At 37.3% G+C, this 16,511-nt stretch overlaps 1 protein-coding gene across 1 annotated transcript in view; it reads left to right on the top strand.

Annotated features, from left to right (window-relative positions):
- The first annotated feature begins 855 nt into the window (after positions 1-855).
- The window catches only part of CATSPERB (cation channel sperm associated auxiliary subunit beta), a 123,431-nt gene continuing 107,775 nt past the window's right edge, over positions 856-16,511 (top strand). Inside the window, exons 1-6 of the mRNA XM_047739116.1 lie at positions 856-908; positions 1,383-1,601; positions 5,676-5,754; positions 7,528-7,616; positions 9,619-9,759; positions 13,948-14,008. Of these exons, the coding sequence (XP_047595072.1) occupies positions 5,676-5,754; positions 7,528-7,616; positions 9,619-9,759; positions 13,948-14,008 (370 nt within the window). The 5' untranslated portion in view covers positions 856-908; positions 1,383-1,601. The remainder of the gene's footprint in view (positions 909-1,382; positions 1,602-5,675; positions 5,755-7,527; positions 7,617-9,618; positions 9,760-13,947; positions 14,009-16,511) is intronic.

Consider the following 16,511-nt stretch of genomic DNA (forward strand, 5'->3'; position numbering starts at 1 on the left):
GAAGGAAAATTTATTTTTGTAGACGTATTCCAGCAAATAAATGAATAAATGATAAAATATCACCATCTTGCAAAATTGAGATACTTTTTTGCCTACCCAATTATTATAGATTATATTTCATTCTAAGCTGCATTTTCTGGGAAAGCAGTTTGCCAACCTGATCAGGAATTTTCAGTATATTCATATCTTAAGAAAACATTTTGAATATAGGGACAGATTTTTGTTTAAGACCATTTATTACCACATTATATATAACAGAAAAATATAAAAAACAGCTGAATGTCTTATGTTTAAATAAATTTTTTTTAAGATTTTATTTATTTATTTGACAGACAGAGATCACAATTAGGCAGAGAGGCAGGCAGAGAGAGGGGCGGATGCAGGCTCCCCGCCAAGCAGAGAGCCCAACGTGGGGCTCGATCCCAGGACCCTGGGACCATGACCTGAGCCGAAGGCAGAGGCTTTAACCCACTGAGCCACCCAGGTGCCCCTGTTTAAATAAATTTTGTATTGTTATTTTGGATACGTAATTGTGAAAACTTCTGAGAGAATACTTGAATTACTTCTGAGAGAACAGTCAGCATAACAATGACTGAAAAGCTGCATACAGAAGGATCCTACATGAAATTATAAATGTGTAGGGAACAGACTGAATAAATGTGTCAAAATGTTAGCAGTGCTTCTGACTGTTGGTTTATTTATTTTTTATTTTTAAATTTTTTTTATTTATTTGACAGAGTCCACAAGTAGGCAGAGAGGCAGGCAGAGAGAGCAGGGGAAGCAGGCTCCCCGCTGAGCAGAGAGCCCAATGTGGGACTCGATCCCAGGACCCTAGGATCATGACCTGAGCCGAAGGCAGAGGCTTTAACCCACTGAGCCACCCAGGCGCCCTGACTGTTGGTTTATAGGTAATTAATTTCCCTGTACCTGTTTGTATTTTTCCAGTTTTGCATTATGAGCACTTTTATAATCAGAAAAAAATTTACGAAGAAAAAAAATAGTGATCCTTCTTCTAACTAACACCTTCCCTGGTTCCCAAACCTCCTAACTAGATACCCAGTGCCTGACTTGTGTTTTGGGGGAAAAACATCTTTCATTGCACTGTTATGGGTAAATCACCTGCCATGGGAGTTCTCTTGGCACTCATTCACCTCAAAGTTAATTCATCAGTACGTCTGACTGAAGCAGATGCTTATGTTCTAGGGAAGGAAAGTATTACTCATTTGGGGGAGGAAGCGTTACATGGGAACAAACAGGGAAAGGAAACAAAGGTGTTGCTGGGGGAAAAGAGGGCGATGTCACCTGCTTCATAAATTTCTTGAGGGCCATCAGCGTATACAACCCTGCTACAACCCTGCTCAGACGTTCCTATTTTGATGCAGTCCAGGGAAGCAGCTTACCACAGAGTTGCTACAGAGACCAGAAATTACAGCTTGCTTCCAGAAGAAAACTTCATCACCTTCTGTCGTCAGAAACCAGCAACAAAAAGGAGCCCAGTTTTCTAATGACTTTCTATTACAGAAAAAACATTTCATTGAGTTACGCACATTATTCTAGATTGAGGAATAACTTTCTTCTTTAGGTCAAGGTCACAAGAAAAGGTAAGAGAAAAGTGTTTTGTTTTGTTTTAAAGATTCATTCACTTATTAGAGAGTGTGTGTGTATGTGTGTGTGTGCACGGGGGTGTAGATGGACAGAGGAAGAGAGAGAGAGATAGTCTCAAGCAGACTCTGCATTGAGCACAGAGCCTGAACTGGGGCTCAATTCCAGGACACTGGAATTTTGGTTTTGAGCCAAAACCAAGAGATGAACACTCAACCAACTGAGCCACCCAGGCACCCTAAGGAAAGTGTTTCTTATACAGGCTCTTCCAGGAATAGATAAAACCCACACATTAGCAGATTCTACGTGGCCTTTTGAAAGGATGTCTGCAGGAGAGCACAAGTGTAAGACAGGTTTTATCATCATTATTAAAGAAATTGCTAGCTCCTGTGACCATTCATGCCTTGTCAGGGAGCTTAGTAAGTCACACAGGTTCAGTCTGGGGTCAAAGCCAAAGGCAGCCTACGTAGATATAATCAACCAGACAAGGGACATTCACAGAGAACAGATTGGCAGATCACTTGGTCTTGCTGATTCCCACACATACATGGCTCATTCTCATCCTTGGACTTTGTGGGTTTACTTATCCTGCTTACCCTGTCAACAAGGTCTTCTCTAATTTTCTAAAGTCCCAATCTTCCTTGAAGACACAGTTAGGAAGCTCTCTTTAACAGATTTTCTTCCCTTAAACCTCATGATACGTAGTTGGCATTTCTTTTTAGCATTTATGTTTTTCCTCAGACACTCAGTAGTCCCATTGAGGATTTTTGGATTTTGAAAATAGTCATATGTAGATTTCTGAGCCTTCCTGGCAGATGTATTAAAGATGTTAGGTTTGGAGAAACGTCACCCCTTAGATTTTTAGAGAAAATGACCTTTGGTACTCTGAAGGAGGCAGTTAATTGGAAATTCCAACTGCCTAACCTTTAGATTTTCTAAGCCTGCTTCTGTACTTGGTAGCAGCTGATTGGCTGTTACCAAAGTTAGTGGACTACTAAACCAGTAAACTGAAACCTCAGACCTGGGTCTTCTTTCGCAGCCTGGATGGAAGAAAGCTTGGGAAAATACGAAAAAGAAAAGTGCAACAGATATCGATAAGATAATCACTAGTCTATAACAGAGTGACTAAAAATGAATCAGATGGTGGAAAAGGTAGGTTCCTTCTTTGGGGGCAATTCTCAATTTTTTTTTTTTTTTTTTTTTTTTTTGGCGCTAGAGAATAGAAATACCCAGATATGTGACTTACATATGGCCATTATATAGAATTCATCATTATTAAATGCGATTGGTAACTGGAGGTAATTTTACTGCTAATAGAGTGAGTAAGGAGTGGGGTGAGGATAAGTTCATCAAGTTCATCAAGACATGGATTCAGAGCTAGTATTTATCAATTGCTGAGTCTATGTAAAGCAGCTGTTAAATGTCTGAAGTATGTTACTCATTCAGTTCTCAAAACAACACCGTGAAGTAGCTGTTATCCCTATTTTACTGAATGAAGAAGTTAAGTAACTTTCCAAAGATCAAACATCCTAATGGACAGAGCCAATCTTAGGCCAAAGTCAGTGCCTCCTCTCTAACCAGGAGACGGTTGGTTGTTGAAAGAAGGTGGTACAAAATTGAGCAAACTTGTGATACTGAAGAAGCAGAACATGAGACTGATGAAAGTATGCAAGAGAATTGTGGGGGAAGCATTAAGCAGTTTTGGTGAGAGGTCAAATCTACTCAAATCCTTCACATCTTTGTGTTTTTGAATTTTCATTTTGTGGCATCCTGGTAAGCTGCCTAAATCTCTTGAATTGGGAGATCTTGGTGTAAGCCTGGCTCTGTTACTAGCTAGTGATGGACTTTGGACATGTAACTTTGGGTCTCATATATTAACTCTAAAGTGCTTTCCATGTCTAAATGAAAAAAGAATGAATATGGGCTGAATTACTAGAACCAGGGAATGTGTAGCTACTAGCAGATCCACAGAGAGCCCAAACGTCCTTCCTTAGCTGTCTCTCCCTTCAGTTATGCTCTCTCAGGTTTCCTGCCCTTAATAAAAGCACTTAAAAGCCTTTTAAAGTAGGTTTTTAGTTCTTGGGTTGAAGAGAGATACAACCAAATCCACTCAAATGAAATTAGAGATCTTTTTGTATGTCTTCATGAGAACTGAACTCGAACAGCTCTAAGGATAATGTAAAAATAAGTCATCCATCCTGGAGCCCTAGAGCACAAATGCATTTAGATCCATTTTTTTAGGGACGAGAAAAAGTGATGGGTTCTTTTAATGGTGTTATGTCATTTAATGTGAACGTTTAGCGAACTAATACAAGATTTTCCTGGCAAAGGCACTATTTTCAGCTTGACTGTGATGACTTCTCCAATTAATGTTAAATTCGTTCTCGCACCAAAAATGTAATTGAGCATAGCACCATGCTCATACAGTTTTGCTCTACTTTTGTTTAGTCTTACCTTGTGAAACTGTTTTCTTAGGAGACCAAAAAAAAAAAAAAAAAAAGACACCATAGTTCTTCCCTGACCATGTGCTGAAGATGACCAATTTAAAAAGTCCAATGAATGTTTGAGCTTTATGTTGTTGGCTAAATGTATTGAATAAAGCAAAGCCATTTTGAGAGAGGAAAAACATCAGTTACATTGAATTTACTCAGTAGTTGTCAGGAGCCACACAGCATTGGGATTATGCTTCACCTACATCTGGCAAGTCAGTCTGTTACTGTTTCTTGGATGCTGGCAAAAGAGACAAGAACTCCTAGGTCAGAGACAAAGGACTTAATCACTCACAGCAAAAGCAGTAGCCAGAGTTTCAGCATGCTGCTCACTCCAGTTCCCCATGTCCCCCCAATGCCATGGAGCAGCTATCCATCAGGAAAGCTGCATTAGCTTAGTAGGGCTACAACAGCAAAATACCGCAGGCTGGGTGGCTTAAACAACAGAAGTTTATTGATTCGCACTCCTGGACGCTTAAAGTCTGAGTTCAAAGTGCTAGCAGGGTTGGTTCCTTCTGAGGACAGAGAAAGAAGGATCCATTCCAGGCCTCTTTCCTTAGTCGTCTTCTCCCTGTGTCTTCACATCATCTCCCCTTTGCACTTGTCTGTGCCCAAATTTCCTTTTCTTATAAGGATACCAGTCACATTGGGTCAGGGCCCACACTAATGATTTCAATTTAACTTACCACTTTTGTAAAGACCCTATCTCCAAATATGACCACATTCTGAGTACCGGGGGTTAGGACTTCAACAGATCAATTTTTAGGGGAACACATTCCAGCCTGTCAAAGAGGCTTGCTTATACACACAGTGGGGTGAATTATAGGGGAAGAACACTGAGCTTGGGAGATTTACCAGATTTATGCTCCTCTTGTCCAAGGGAGATGTTACCTCATCTCTCAAGGATTTTTAAAAAGATTTTATGTTATTTATTGGAGAGAGAATATAAGCAGTGGGAGGGACAGAAGGAGAGGGAGATGCAGACTCCCTGCTGAGCGGACAGCTGGACATGGGGCTCAATCCCAGAACTCCAAGATCATGACCTGGGTCAAAGTTAGACACTTAACTGACTGAGCCACCCAGGTCCCCTTCATCCCTCAAGGTTTCTTGCCACAAACACAACTCTGAGAAAGGGCCTGGGTAAAAAAAGTGTCCAGGACTTTGCATGCTTGGCACACGGGGAGAACACGCAGGGAGGCTCAGAACCCATGTGGATTATCTCTCTCAAAATGAATGCAGGCAGAATGTCTGATCGAGGTACAGCTCTACCATCCTCAGTCTTTTTCAAGTCAGGCTCTGTTTTACACAGCTGTAGAATTGATCACACCTCCCAACAGCTGTCCACACTGAAGAAAAACCAGAGCCACAGCTCTTTAGTTTGCAATAGTGATATTTATAAATGTCTTTAATACCAAGTAGGAAGTAAATGTAGAGCTTTGTCAACTGTTACATTGTCACAAAAAAGGAAATAATTTTAACTTGAAGGAATAGATGACTTCTTTACTATGTAGTTGTTTGTAGAAAAAGGAACTAAAAATATGTTCAAAGTGATTGAACAGAAATAATTCTTATTTCTTTCAATAGATGGAATTGCTACTTTTATGTATTATAATTTTACTTTTGAACATACTTGATTTTTCATCAGGAATAATATATAATAAAGGTAAGTTTCAGACTCTTATACTCTATTTTCTCGTAGGAGTTCTTTATTCCCTTCCTCACTAACAATTAAAATATATTTTTTGGTACTTCTTTACATTGTCTTCCAATTTTTCCCAGGTATTATTTATTGTGTTTTGTCCAGAGGTTTCTAATATTGCCATGAACCTATTGTTATTAAGTTGTGTACATAGACACCTTAGTTATGGAATTTCATCACTTATAAGTATTAGAATATTTAAAGCTTAAGGAGCATTTCATATTTGAAAAACTGGAATTATTTAATAAATTAAAATAGCTTTTTTTTTTTTTTTTCGCTTTTTCCTACATGGTCACATCTGGTATGAATTGTAAACTGAATTATAAGGCTAAAAGATTGAGGCTGAAGACAGTTTTCTGAAAGTAATACATTGATTAAATTACCCAGTAGGACTTTTATGGTGGAAATGCTTTGTAAAAGGAATAAGACAAGGCAGTTCACCTCCATGTGTGCAAATTGTCTAGATTCTCTAGCATTTTGGACTGGATCTGCTAGAACATAGTAGATGCTTAATTTAAAAAAATTGTTGACTGACTAAGGAAGAGAAGGATTCAGGCTATCTTCAATTCACAGGCGTGTTGCAGAAATGCTTGAGTCCTGGGATAACTCAAGGGTAACCTTGAGTCCTAGGTTCTACTGGAGAATATATAACACAGAGATGGGTATAATCTCAGATTGGAGAGTCACAGGCCAATTTATGAGATTTCAGAGAAGGGAGCATTTACTTCCACCTGAGAGGGTGGTCAGGGAAAGCTTTGCACAAAAGAGGGCAATCAATCTAGGTCCCCAAAAAGAGTAATCTGTGTCTATGCATTCATGGGGGAGAGGATTTTACAAAGACAACATCAGGGTAAATGACGGTAAAGTCATGGAAATAGGTAATCATATAATGTGATGGGAGCAGTAAGTATTTCAGTTTGGCCAGAATGAAGGTATAGAAGAAGTAAAGTATGTTAGAAAGATAGGAAACTGGTTCATGTCACAGAATTACTTGCATACCTGGCTGGAATTTGGGCTTTAGCCTAAAGTCATTGAGATGGAGATTGACAGAATGCATAAAACCTCACACAATCCAACTCTGCTTTCCTCAAGAGATTCACTTCAGATCAAGATAAGGAGAAGGGATCTTCCTCCCAACCCCTTCTCCAACCTTTTGGGAGAGTAGTCACTTTCCTATCAATAGTTCTCTATTAAAATACAAATTCTCTCTTCAGTCTCTAACTCCTGTTCCTTTTCTGTGCTCACCAAGGACTTTAAGAATCAAGAACTATTTAATATATACATTGCAGAATTTCCAGCTTTGTTTTATCATTGATCTGTAGTTTTGTACCATTGTGGCCAGAAAATGTACTTGTTATGATTTCAGTCTTCTTAGATTTTATATTTGTTATGTCTCTTCTTGTGTGATTTAGCCGGGGGAGTCTTCTGTGTGCACTTGAGGAAAATGTGTATTCTATTTTTCTTGGATGGAATGTTTTATATATATCTTTCAGAACCATGTAAAGTAAAAAAAAAAGTTCTTATTGACTTTGCATCTGGATAATGAAGTTTGTTGAAAACTTTTAAAAAATATTAGAAATGAGTCAAGAACTGGTTTTTGTTCACTACTGAATTTAAAATATACAATTATAATTCTTACTCTTTTAAAACTATTTTGTCACTTTAAAAAATATGATTCTTTTAATGGAAGTTCTTCTATCAGTGACCTAAGATATATGTGTTTTTTGTATTATTTAGGTGATATGGAGAAACACTTTACGTGTGATAACCAAGGGATCCCCCAAAAGAAAGAAATAATCAAGTTGTATCTTTCCTCAGATGACTTGGTAAGGTCCCCTAATAGTATGCAAGAACCCCTCATAGTCTTTTTAACTCCACGTGGAAAACCAGTAGCACCATACTCTTTTCAAATACCTTCTCTATGTTCAGACTTGGAGAGGTAAAATCCTATGTAAATAATAATCTTTTTTAATTCAATTCCACTTGGATCAGGTAAAATACTGCATTTAGCCATTAAACAGCCTGGGTGGTTTTGCTTTATTTTTTATTTATTTATTTTTTAAAATTATTTTATTTATTTATTTATTTATTTTTAAAGATTTATTTATTTATTTATTTGACAGAGAGAAATCACAAGTAGGCAGAGAGGCAGGCAGAGAGAGAGGAGGAAGCAGGCTCCCCGCTGAGCAGAAAGCCCGATGTGGGGCTTGAACCCAGGACCTGGGATCATGACCTGAGCCAAAGGCAGCGGCTTAACCCACTGAGCCACCCAGGCGCCCCGATTTATTTATTTTTTTAGATACATCCCTTGCCCTTTTTATTTTTTTTTCCCTTGCCCTTTTTAAAAGGTTTGGTTTGTTGTAATGATCTTTATTTTTTATGGATCTGATTTGTCCTTTCGAAGTTTGACAGATGTAGCCTGTTCGAGAAATTTACTTCATATGACCCAAGGAAAGAATCTTTCCCTTTTATAACGAGTACCACATTGCAGCTGTCATTGGGATAAGGGATAATTTGATTTCTTCAGTTCATATAAAGGCATTTAAACACACGTAACTCCCCAAATAAAATAAAATGTACTATTAAGATAGTCATCCAGCAAATGCTAACAAAAGAGTAAGCTCAGAAGAAATATACAGATTGCTTGAAAATCTCCGATGAATATAATGAAAACAAGGACAAATATATTTTCCCCCAAAGCCTTTGTTTTTTTTTAAGATTTTATTTATTTATTTGACAGACAGAGATCACAAGTAGGCAGAGAGGCAGGCAGAGAGAAAGGAGGAAGCAGGCTCCCTGCTGAGCAGAGAGCCCTATGCGGGGCTCTGGGATCATGACCCTAGCTGAAGGCAGAGGCTTTAACCCACAGAGCCAGGACCCTGGGATCATGACCTGAGCCGAAGGCAGAGGCTTTAACCCACTGAGCCACCCAGGCGCCCCCCCCCCCCACCAAAGTCTTTTTGACTTAGTTTCCAGTTCCTTCTTGATATGCCAAACATATATTTACTTTTATACTCAGAACTGTTGTGAAGTACATGCTGTTTGAGTCAAAAATACCTTTCCTCTTTGTGATTACATATCATGGAGAAAGATGGGCTTTAGAGGAAGAGAGACCTTCCAAGCTGGGGTCAAATCTTGGAGCTATGCACAGACATACACGGTCTGTGCGCCTTCGGGCAGGTTACCTAACCCTGATCACCCCTAGTTTTGTCCTCTTAAATAGGGAATTAACTGTAACTTACCTACATTTTGGATGGTTGTGATATAGTAGTTCTAGAAGTGATATTAGTAGAAATGATGCCTAACATTTATAAAATGTTTATGTGTGTCAGGCATTTTCAGAGTGTTTTATGTTCATGATGACATTTGATCTTCTGTAAGATAAGTACTTAAGATTCGTGGAGGAGGACTGAGCCTCCCCTCTTAGATTCAGTACCTGGCACTTGTAAAATAAATGGATGAAAGAACAGGAGAAAAATAAAATAAGATAAAATAAAATAAAAGAGGGATTTCTACATGTGATGGCAGATGGCTTTGATTCTATATTTATTAAATGTAATAACTTTATGTCCATTTTTGGACAGCAAAGATTATTAGATTGATGAATTGAAACCTGTTATGACCCTGGCATGAAAGATGACTGAGTTCTAGAAGTATACTTTTTCAAAAGAGATTCCCCCCCGCCACCCCAGAGACGAGAATTCCTGCAGATAGCAGTCTTAGGCAGCTTCTATTTTCATAGATTTCCCTCACTTTTAAATTAATGTAAAATATGCTTCTCTCCATCAAATTGTCATTACTTTTTTTTTTCTCCCCTCTTTCCCGAAGAAAATCGTGTGCTCTTTCCAATCTGAAAGTGAGCTTACTTCAAAGGAATTTCTAGGTGTGTTCACATCAGGAGGACTTGCTCCAAGCTTGGGAATTATAAATAGTACATATACAGGCATCTTCCACTTCAATTTAACTTTGGTAATAATATTTTATTTTATTCTTTGATATTATTAATAAGAAGCATACTCTCTCTTATAGGATGTGTTTTTTTCAAAAACAGCTTGTCCATAATATCACATCTCTATATGTTTTAAACCTAACAATACAATGTTACACTTTTTGCTTTAAATAGTTTTTAAGAAATTAGCGTATGTGATGCTGAAGCAAGCGCTAGTTCTTAAGAAGTTAAGGAAAAAAATACATATGGTTTTTTACTCTTTACCTACATATTTATGATTTCCATCATTCTTCATTCTTTTCCAGAGATAAGAGCTGCCATCTGGTGTCATAATTCTTCAGCCCAAAGAACTTTTAACATTTCTTACAGTGCAGGTCTGTGGGCGATGAATTCTCTGGGAGTTTTATCCCCTCGAAAATAACTTTACTTCGCTCTCATTTAGGGGGATAACATAAATTGTATTTTTATTACGATATAATTTGCATACCATACAGTTCACCTATTTAAAATGCACAATCAAATGCAATTTAATATATTCACAGAGTGCACCAGCATCACTACTACTGTCTAATTTTAGAACATTTCAGGACCGTGAAAAGACAGCCCATCCCTGTTAACAGTCACTCCCCGGTCCAGCTTCTGCTCTCAGATGTAGACAGCACTACACTGTGTGGGTCTCTCTGGAGTTGCTTATTAAGAATGTCTCAGATAAATGAAATCCAACAACACGTCGCTCTCTGCGACAGGCTTCCCTTCAGTTAGCATGACCTCTGCACGTTTCGTCCATGTGGAGGCATATGTCAGGACTTCATTTCTTTTTATTGTCAGATCACATTCCATGGTATCAACACCACGTTTTCTTTATCCATTTGTCAGTGGCTGGACATTTAGGTTGTTTCCACTTTGGGGCTACGATGAATCATGGTGCTATGAATATCTGTGCACAAATCTTTGTGTGGAAATACGTTGTTGTTTTTTTTAAATCTCTCTTGGGTGTCTACCTGGGAAATTGAGTTGGCAGGTCCTAGGGTAACAGTCTGGTAACTGCCAGACTGTTTTCCAGAGTGGTTGCACTCTTTTACCTTCCCACCAACAGTGTATTAGGGTTCAAATTTCTCCACATCCTCACCCACAGCTGTTATTGTCAGTGTTTGGTGATAATAGTCATCCCAGTGGATGTGAAGAGCTATCTTGTTTGGTTTTGATTTGCATTTCCCTGATGATTAATAATGTTCAGGATTTTTTTCACATGTTTATTGTCTATTTGAATATCTTCTGTGTGGAGCTATCTATTTAAATTCTTTGTCCATTCTTAATTGGGTTGTCTTTTTATTCTTGTCTTTATATTCTCAGTACGAATCCCCTATCAGACACATGATTGGCAAAAGTTTTTCCCATTTTCTGGGTTGTCTTTTTACTTGCACAAAAGTTATTTTGATGAAGCCGAATTACACATTTCATTGTTGTTGACCTTGTTCTTTGGTGTCATGTAGGAAGCCATTGCCTAATCCAATGTCACAGAGATTTACCTCCTCTGTTTTCCCTTAAAAGATTCATAGTTTTAGTTTTTACACTCAGGTCTTTGATCCATTTTGAGTTCATTTTTGTGTGTGGTGTGAGGTTGGGGTCCACATGCATACTTTTGTATGTAGATATCTATCTGTCTTAGCACCGTTTGTTGAAAATACTCTTGTTCTTTCCCTACTAAATTGTTTTGGCACCTTTGTTGAAAATCAGTTGATAGTAAAGGTGAGGGTTTATTTCTGGATTCTCAGTTCTATTGCATTGATCCATATACTATTCGAGCCAGTTCAATGTTGTCTTGATACTGTTGTTTTGTAGTAAGTTTTTAAATAGGAAGCATGAGTCCTCCAACTTTGTTATTCCTTTTCAAGGTTGTTTTTGCTAGTCTTTACATGAATTTGCTAGCTTCCATATGAATTTTAGGATAAGCTTGTCAATATTTACAAAGAAGCCTGCTGGAATTCTGATAGAGATTGTGTTGAATCTATAGATAAATTTGGGTGGTATTGCCATTTTAATAATATTATCTGTCCATCCATGAATATAGGATATTTTTCTATTTATTTAGATTTTTAAAATTTTCTTTCAATGATACTTTATAGTTTTAAGTTTTATAATGCTTTTGTTAATTTTATTCCTAATGTTTTATTCTTTTGTATTATTTTTTCAAAAGATTTTATTTATTTATTTGACAGAGAGAGAGAGCACAAGCAGGGGGAGTGGCAGGGAGAGGGAGAGGGAGAAGCAGGCTCCCCCCTGAGCAGGGAGAACAATGCAGGACTTGATCCCAGGACCCTGGGTTCATGACCTGAGCTAAAGGCAGACACTTAACTGACTGAGCCACATATGTGCCCCTCTTTTTTATTCTGCTGTAGAGAGAATTGCTTCCTTAATCTCACTTTCAGATTATTCTTTGCAAGTGTGTAATAATACAATTAATTTTTATATATTGATCTTGTATCCTATAATCTTACTGAACTCATTTATGAATTTTAATAGGTTTTCAGTGGTCACTTTGATTTTTTAATAATATTTTTGTCAGATACAGAATTTCTGGTTGACTCCCATTTACTTCCAATATTTTGAGTACATTATTCTGCATTTTGAATATGTGAACTAACACCATTGCTTCTGAATGAGAAGTCAACTATTAATTGTATTTTTTTAGAGATTTTATTTATTTATTCGACAGACAGAGATCACAAGCAGCTAGAGAGGCAGGCGGAGGGGGGCAGGGGTGAAGCAGGTTCCCCCCTGAGGAGAGAGCCCGATTCAGGGCTTGATCCCAGGACCATGGGACCGTGACCTGAGCTGAAGGCAGAGGCTTTAACTCACTGAGCCACCCAGGCACCCCTATTAATTGTATTATTGTCCCCGTATGTTATGTGCCATTTTCTTCTGCATGCTTCTAAGAGTTTCTCTTTGTATTTACCCTGATTGGGTTTCTCTGGGCTTCTTAGATTATAAGTTTATCAAATTTGTAAAGTCTTTAGCCACTATTTCTCTAAAAAAAAATTCTGCTCTTTTCTGTGTCTCTTTTCTTACTGGAACTCTATTATGTACATTTTAGAACATACAAAATTGTCCTGGAGATATCTAAGGCTCTGGTCATTTTTCTTTAATCATTTCTCCCATTGTTCAGATAGAATAATTTCAACTGCTGTATCTCTAAATTCACTGACTGTTTTACCATCTCCAATTTGCTCATCTAGTAAATATTTTATTTCATTATTAAACTTTTTGCCTCATTATTTTCACCTTGTTTTATTGTTATATTTTCCATTTATGTGCTGGGATTCCCTATCCATTCTTTCACTAAGGCATTTTCTTTACGCCTATGTACATATTTGTAGCAGCTGCTTTGAAGTGTCCATCTGCTCTCTGGACTCACTCTGGGTCAGTTTATCATCTAACTTTTTTTTTTTTTATCAGTTACACATTTCTCTTTCTTTTCATGTCATATCATTTTGGTTAAAATTGGACATTTAAGATAAGAGGCTGTAGCAACTCTGGATTCTGTTATGTTCTTAGGAGATTTTGCTGGGCGGGGGAATTGTTGGTTGTGGTGTAAAAGGCTCTTTCTTGCCTTGACACAAACTGTAAACTGTCTTGTCTATGGTTTCAGCAGCTGTTATCTCTGCTCAATTTTTTAACTTTCATGGTTGTTGTTGTTGTTGTTGTTGTTGTTTTTAACATGGCCTCATTGGTCTCCTCTGCACTTGTGTTGCCGCAGGATTTGGGGAAATTTATAATTAACTCTGAGCTCACCACTCTTGCAGTTCCTTTGACCCTGGGATTTTTCCCTTAAATTCCCCAATTCTCTGTCTACACCAATCTCTGTTCTCTGACACATCAAGCCAGTAATGCCTCAGTTTTGTGCTACCTGAGCACGGTTGCATGGTATGCCACTTTATAGAATTTTACATTATCAATTAACATTTTAGTTATTTCCAGTCTTCTACTATTACAAGCAATGATGAAAAATATTCTTGAATACATTTTATTTCACAAATATGTGAGTATAATGTAGGATAAATTCTGAAAAGTGAAATTGCTGGGTAAAGGGTATATGCATTAGATGTTTTTATTTAATTTTTACTTTTAAGGATAAGGTGGGATATAACAAAGTAAGTGTTGCCATTGACATTGTCAAACACTATATTTTGATGTCTTCTTTATTCAAGTTCAGTGATCGAGCTTACTGGTTGATCAATATTCCCAGAGAAAACATTACAAAAAATACAGGTAAGAGTGATCTGAACTGATTTTTTTATTCATGGGTCTGGGTTGCCAAAAGTAGCAAATAAAAAACATTTATATTAAAAAATTATTTACTATTCCACGTTAAGTGTCTCATGTCATAGTTGGGACATACATACTAAAAACCATTGTAGCTCATCTAAAATTCAAATTAACTGGGGTTCCTATATTTTATCTGGCAATTCTATTATAGATAGATTGGTTTAACACACATAACATTTATACTGTTCTTTATTTAAGTAAACTCATTTTCTAGAAATAACTCAGAAGTTGTAGTATGGAGAAATTCACTTACCAATGGGTTACTTTAAAATAGTCTGTAATAGGAAACATATTATTTGCTATGGAATCTACTATTATGTGTTATGTGGTGGCATAGCTTTATATGTTACTATAAATACCCTTTTGGAAAAAGGAGGAAAATAAAATTCCAGGAGTTATAAGTACAGAGCTAGTGGACTTAGCTAGTAGATCTTGAGGCATGAAATACATTTTCATAGTTTAAAAATGATGGAGGGCATATTATTTTAGTATGATGGGTACAGAAGGTGGAAACCAACTTGGTTGGTTTCTTCTTGGTTTGGTTTCTTCACTGCAAAAAAAAAAAAAAAAAAAAAAAAGATATTTGTTTTTGTCATGGAGCCCCAAGATAAAAATACAACCAGGTTATAGGAAGGAATTAGGACTAAGATATGGACAACCATCAAGACTTTCACCCTATGTCTCATTTTGTGTTTTCTTTAAATCTACTTTTATTTTTCTCTCTCTGCTTACTAGCTCTCCACACTGCCTCACTACTAGTCAATTTTTGAAAGTATATATTTCCTAGGAGCCAGTCCAATTCCAGATTCCCAGGAGAGTATCTTTAATTGGCATAGTGTTGATCCAACACCCACTTGTGTACCAATCAAATGGGGAGGGACCAGGACAATGGGGATCCTACCGACCAACCCCTCTAGGTACAGGAGTAGTTAAAGGGCATATGGGATTGTGTGTCTTTCAGAGTAAATGTGGGGGGTGGTTAAAGTAAGGAAGAGAAGATAGAAAAGTTTCCATATGAGGAAGTGTCAAAGAAATAAATCTGCAAAAGCAGCCCCATTGCTGTAATATCTAATATGAATCAGATCAGCACATTTATCTGTATTCATCTTAATTTTTTCCAAATTAATCTATTGGAAACTTGGTGATATTTTTTTCAAAGAACTCATCTGAAAATTGTACTCCTTTTATTTTTTTTTAAATCTAACTTAACTCTCATCAATATTAGGATGGAACGTTCTAGCTCCTTGGCATAATATTGACATGAGTTTGAGAACTGAAAAAATGAAGATCACTTGTTATTTTTGCTCCCTCTAGTAATAAACTATGATTTCAGAAATGCAGTGATTCTAGGGTCACCCAGACAGGAATAAAGGTGATCTGAGAACTTAAGTATTTCATATGGAAAGACACCACATGAGCTCTGCCTCTCTTGACACAACTCCCTGGAGTGAGTAAAAAGAAATATATTTGAGCTCATAATATAATAGGAGAGGACTGCCTAATTAGTAATAAACTAGAAATCAGGAAAAAATATGTTCAGAGGGAAGGAGACCATACTTGCTATTTCATTTTTTTTTCTTCCTTAATCATATCTTATCTACTGCTCTGGCATGAATTAGAGTATTATGTAAGCATGACATCTTGGGAAGGGTAGTTAAGGACACATCAACCACAGAGGTAGCAAAATAATCATCATAGTAGTAGAACTAGCAGGTTCATCACTATTCTAAACACTTTACCTATACTAACTAATCTATCCCTCACTATGTGCTAGGTACAATTATTATGCCCATTTTCTTTTCTTTCTTCTTCTTCTTTTTTTTTTTTAAAGATTTATTTATTTATTTGAGAGAGGGTGGGGAAAGGCATAGGAAGAGGGAGAGAGTCCCAAGCAGACTGTGTTGAGCTCGGAGCCCGACATAAGGCTTGATCCCACGACCCTGAGATCATAACCGGAGCCAAAATCAAGTTGATCACTTAACCAACTGTACCACCCAGATGCCCCTATCATGTCCATTTCAAATGATTCAACTGAGACCCATGGAGCCATAGGGAAGTACAGTGATAGCTAGAAAGTGCCAAAAGCAGCCTGAAGTTTGACAGCTTATAACTGTTGAAAGCAAAAAGAATTCCTCTTTGATTTACACCTCATAATTTGTCCTTTTTTAACATCTTAAATAAGGTATAATTTGCATTCAGTAAAATGTACCCTTTTTGAAAAGCATCTAGTTCTGTAAGTTTGCACAAATGTGTACGGTGGTGTAATCACCACAATCAAGATACAGAACTGCTCCAGTACCCAACATCATCCCACCCATGGTCAACCTCTTCCCATTGTCCAAGCCCCCCATCGCTGTGGATCTATTTTCTTTTCCTGTCGTTTTTGCCTATTCTGGCGTCATATATGTGGAATCATGGAAAATGTGGCCTTTTGAATCTGGCTTCT

This window comes from Lutra lutra, chromosome 7 (genome assembly GCF_902655055.1).
Source record: "Lutra lutra chromosome 7, mLutLut1.2, whole genome shotgun sequence".
Taxonomy (NCBI): Eukaryota; Metazoa; Chordata; class Mammalia; order Carnivora; family Mustelidae; genus Lutra; species Lutra lutra.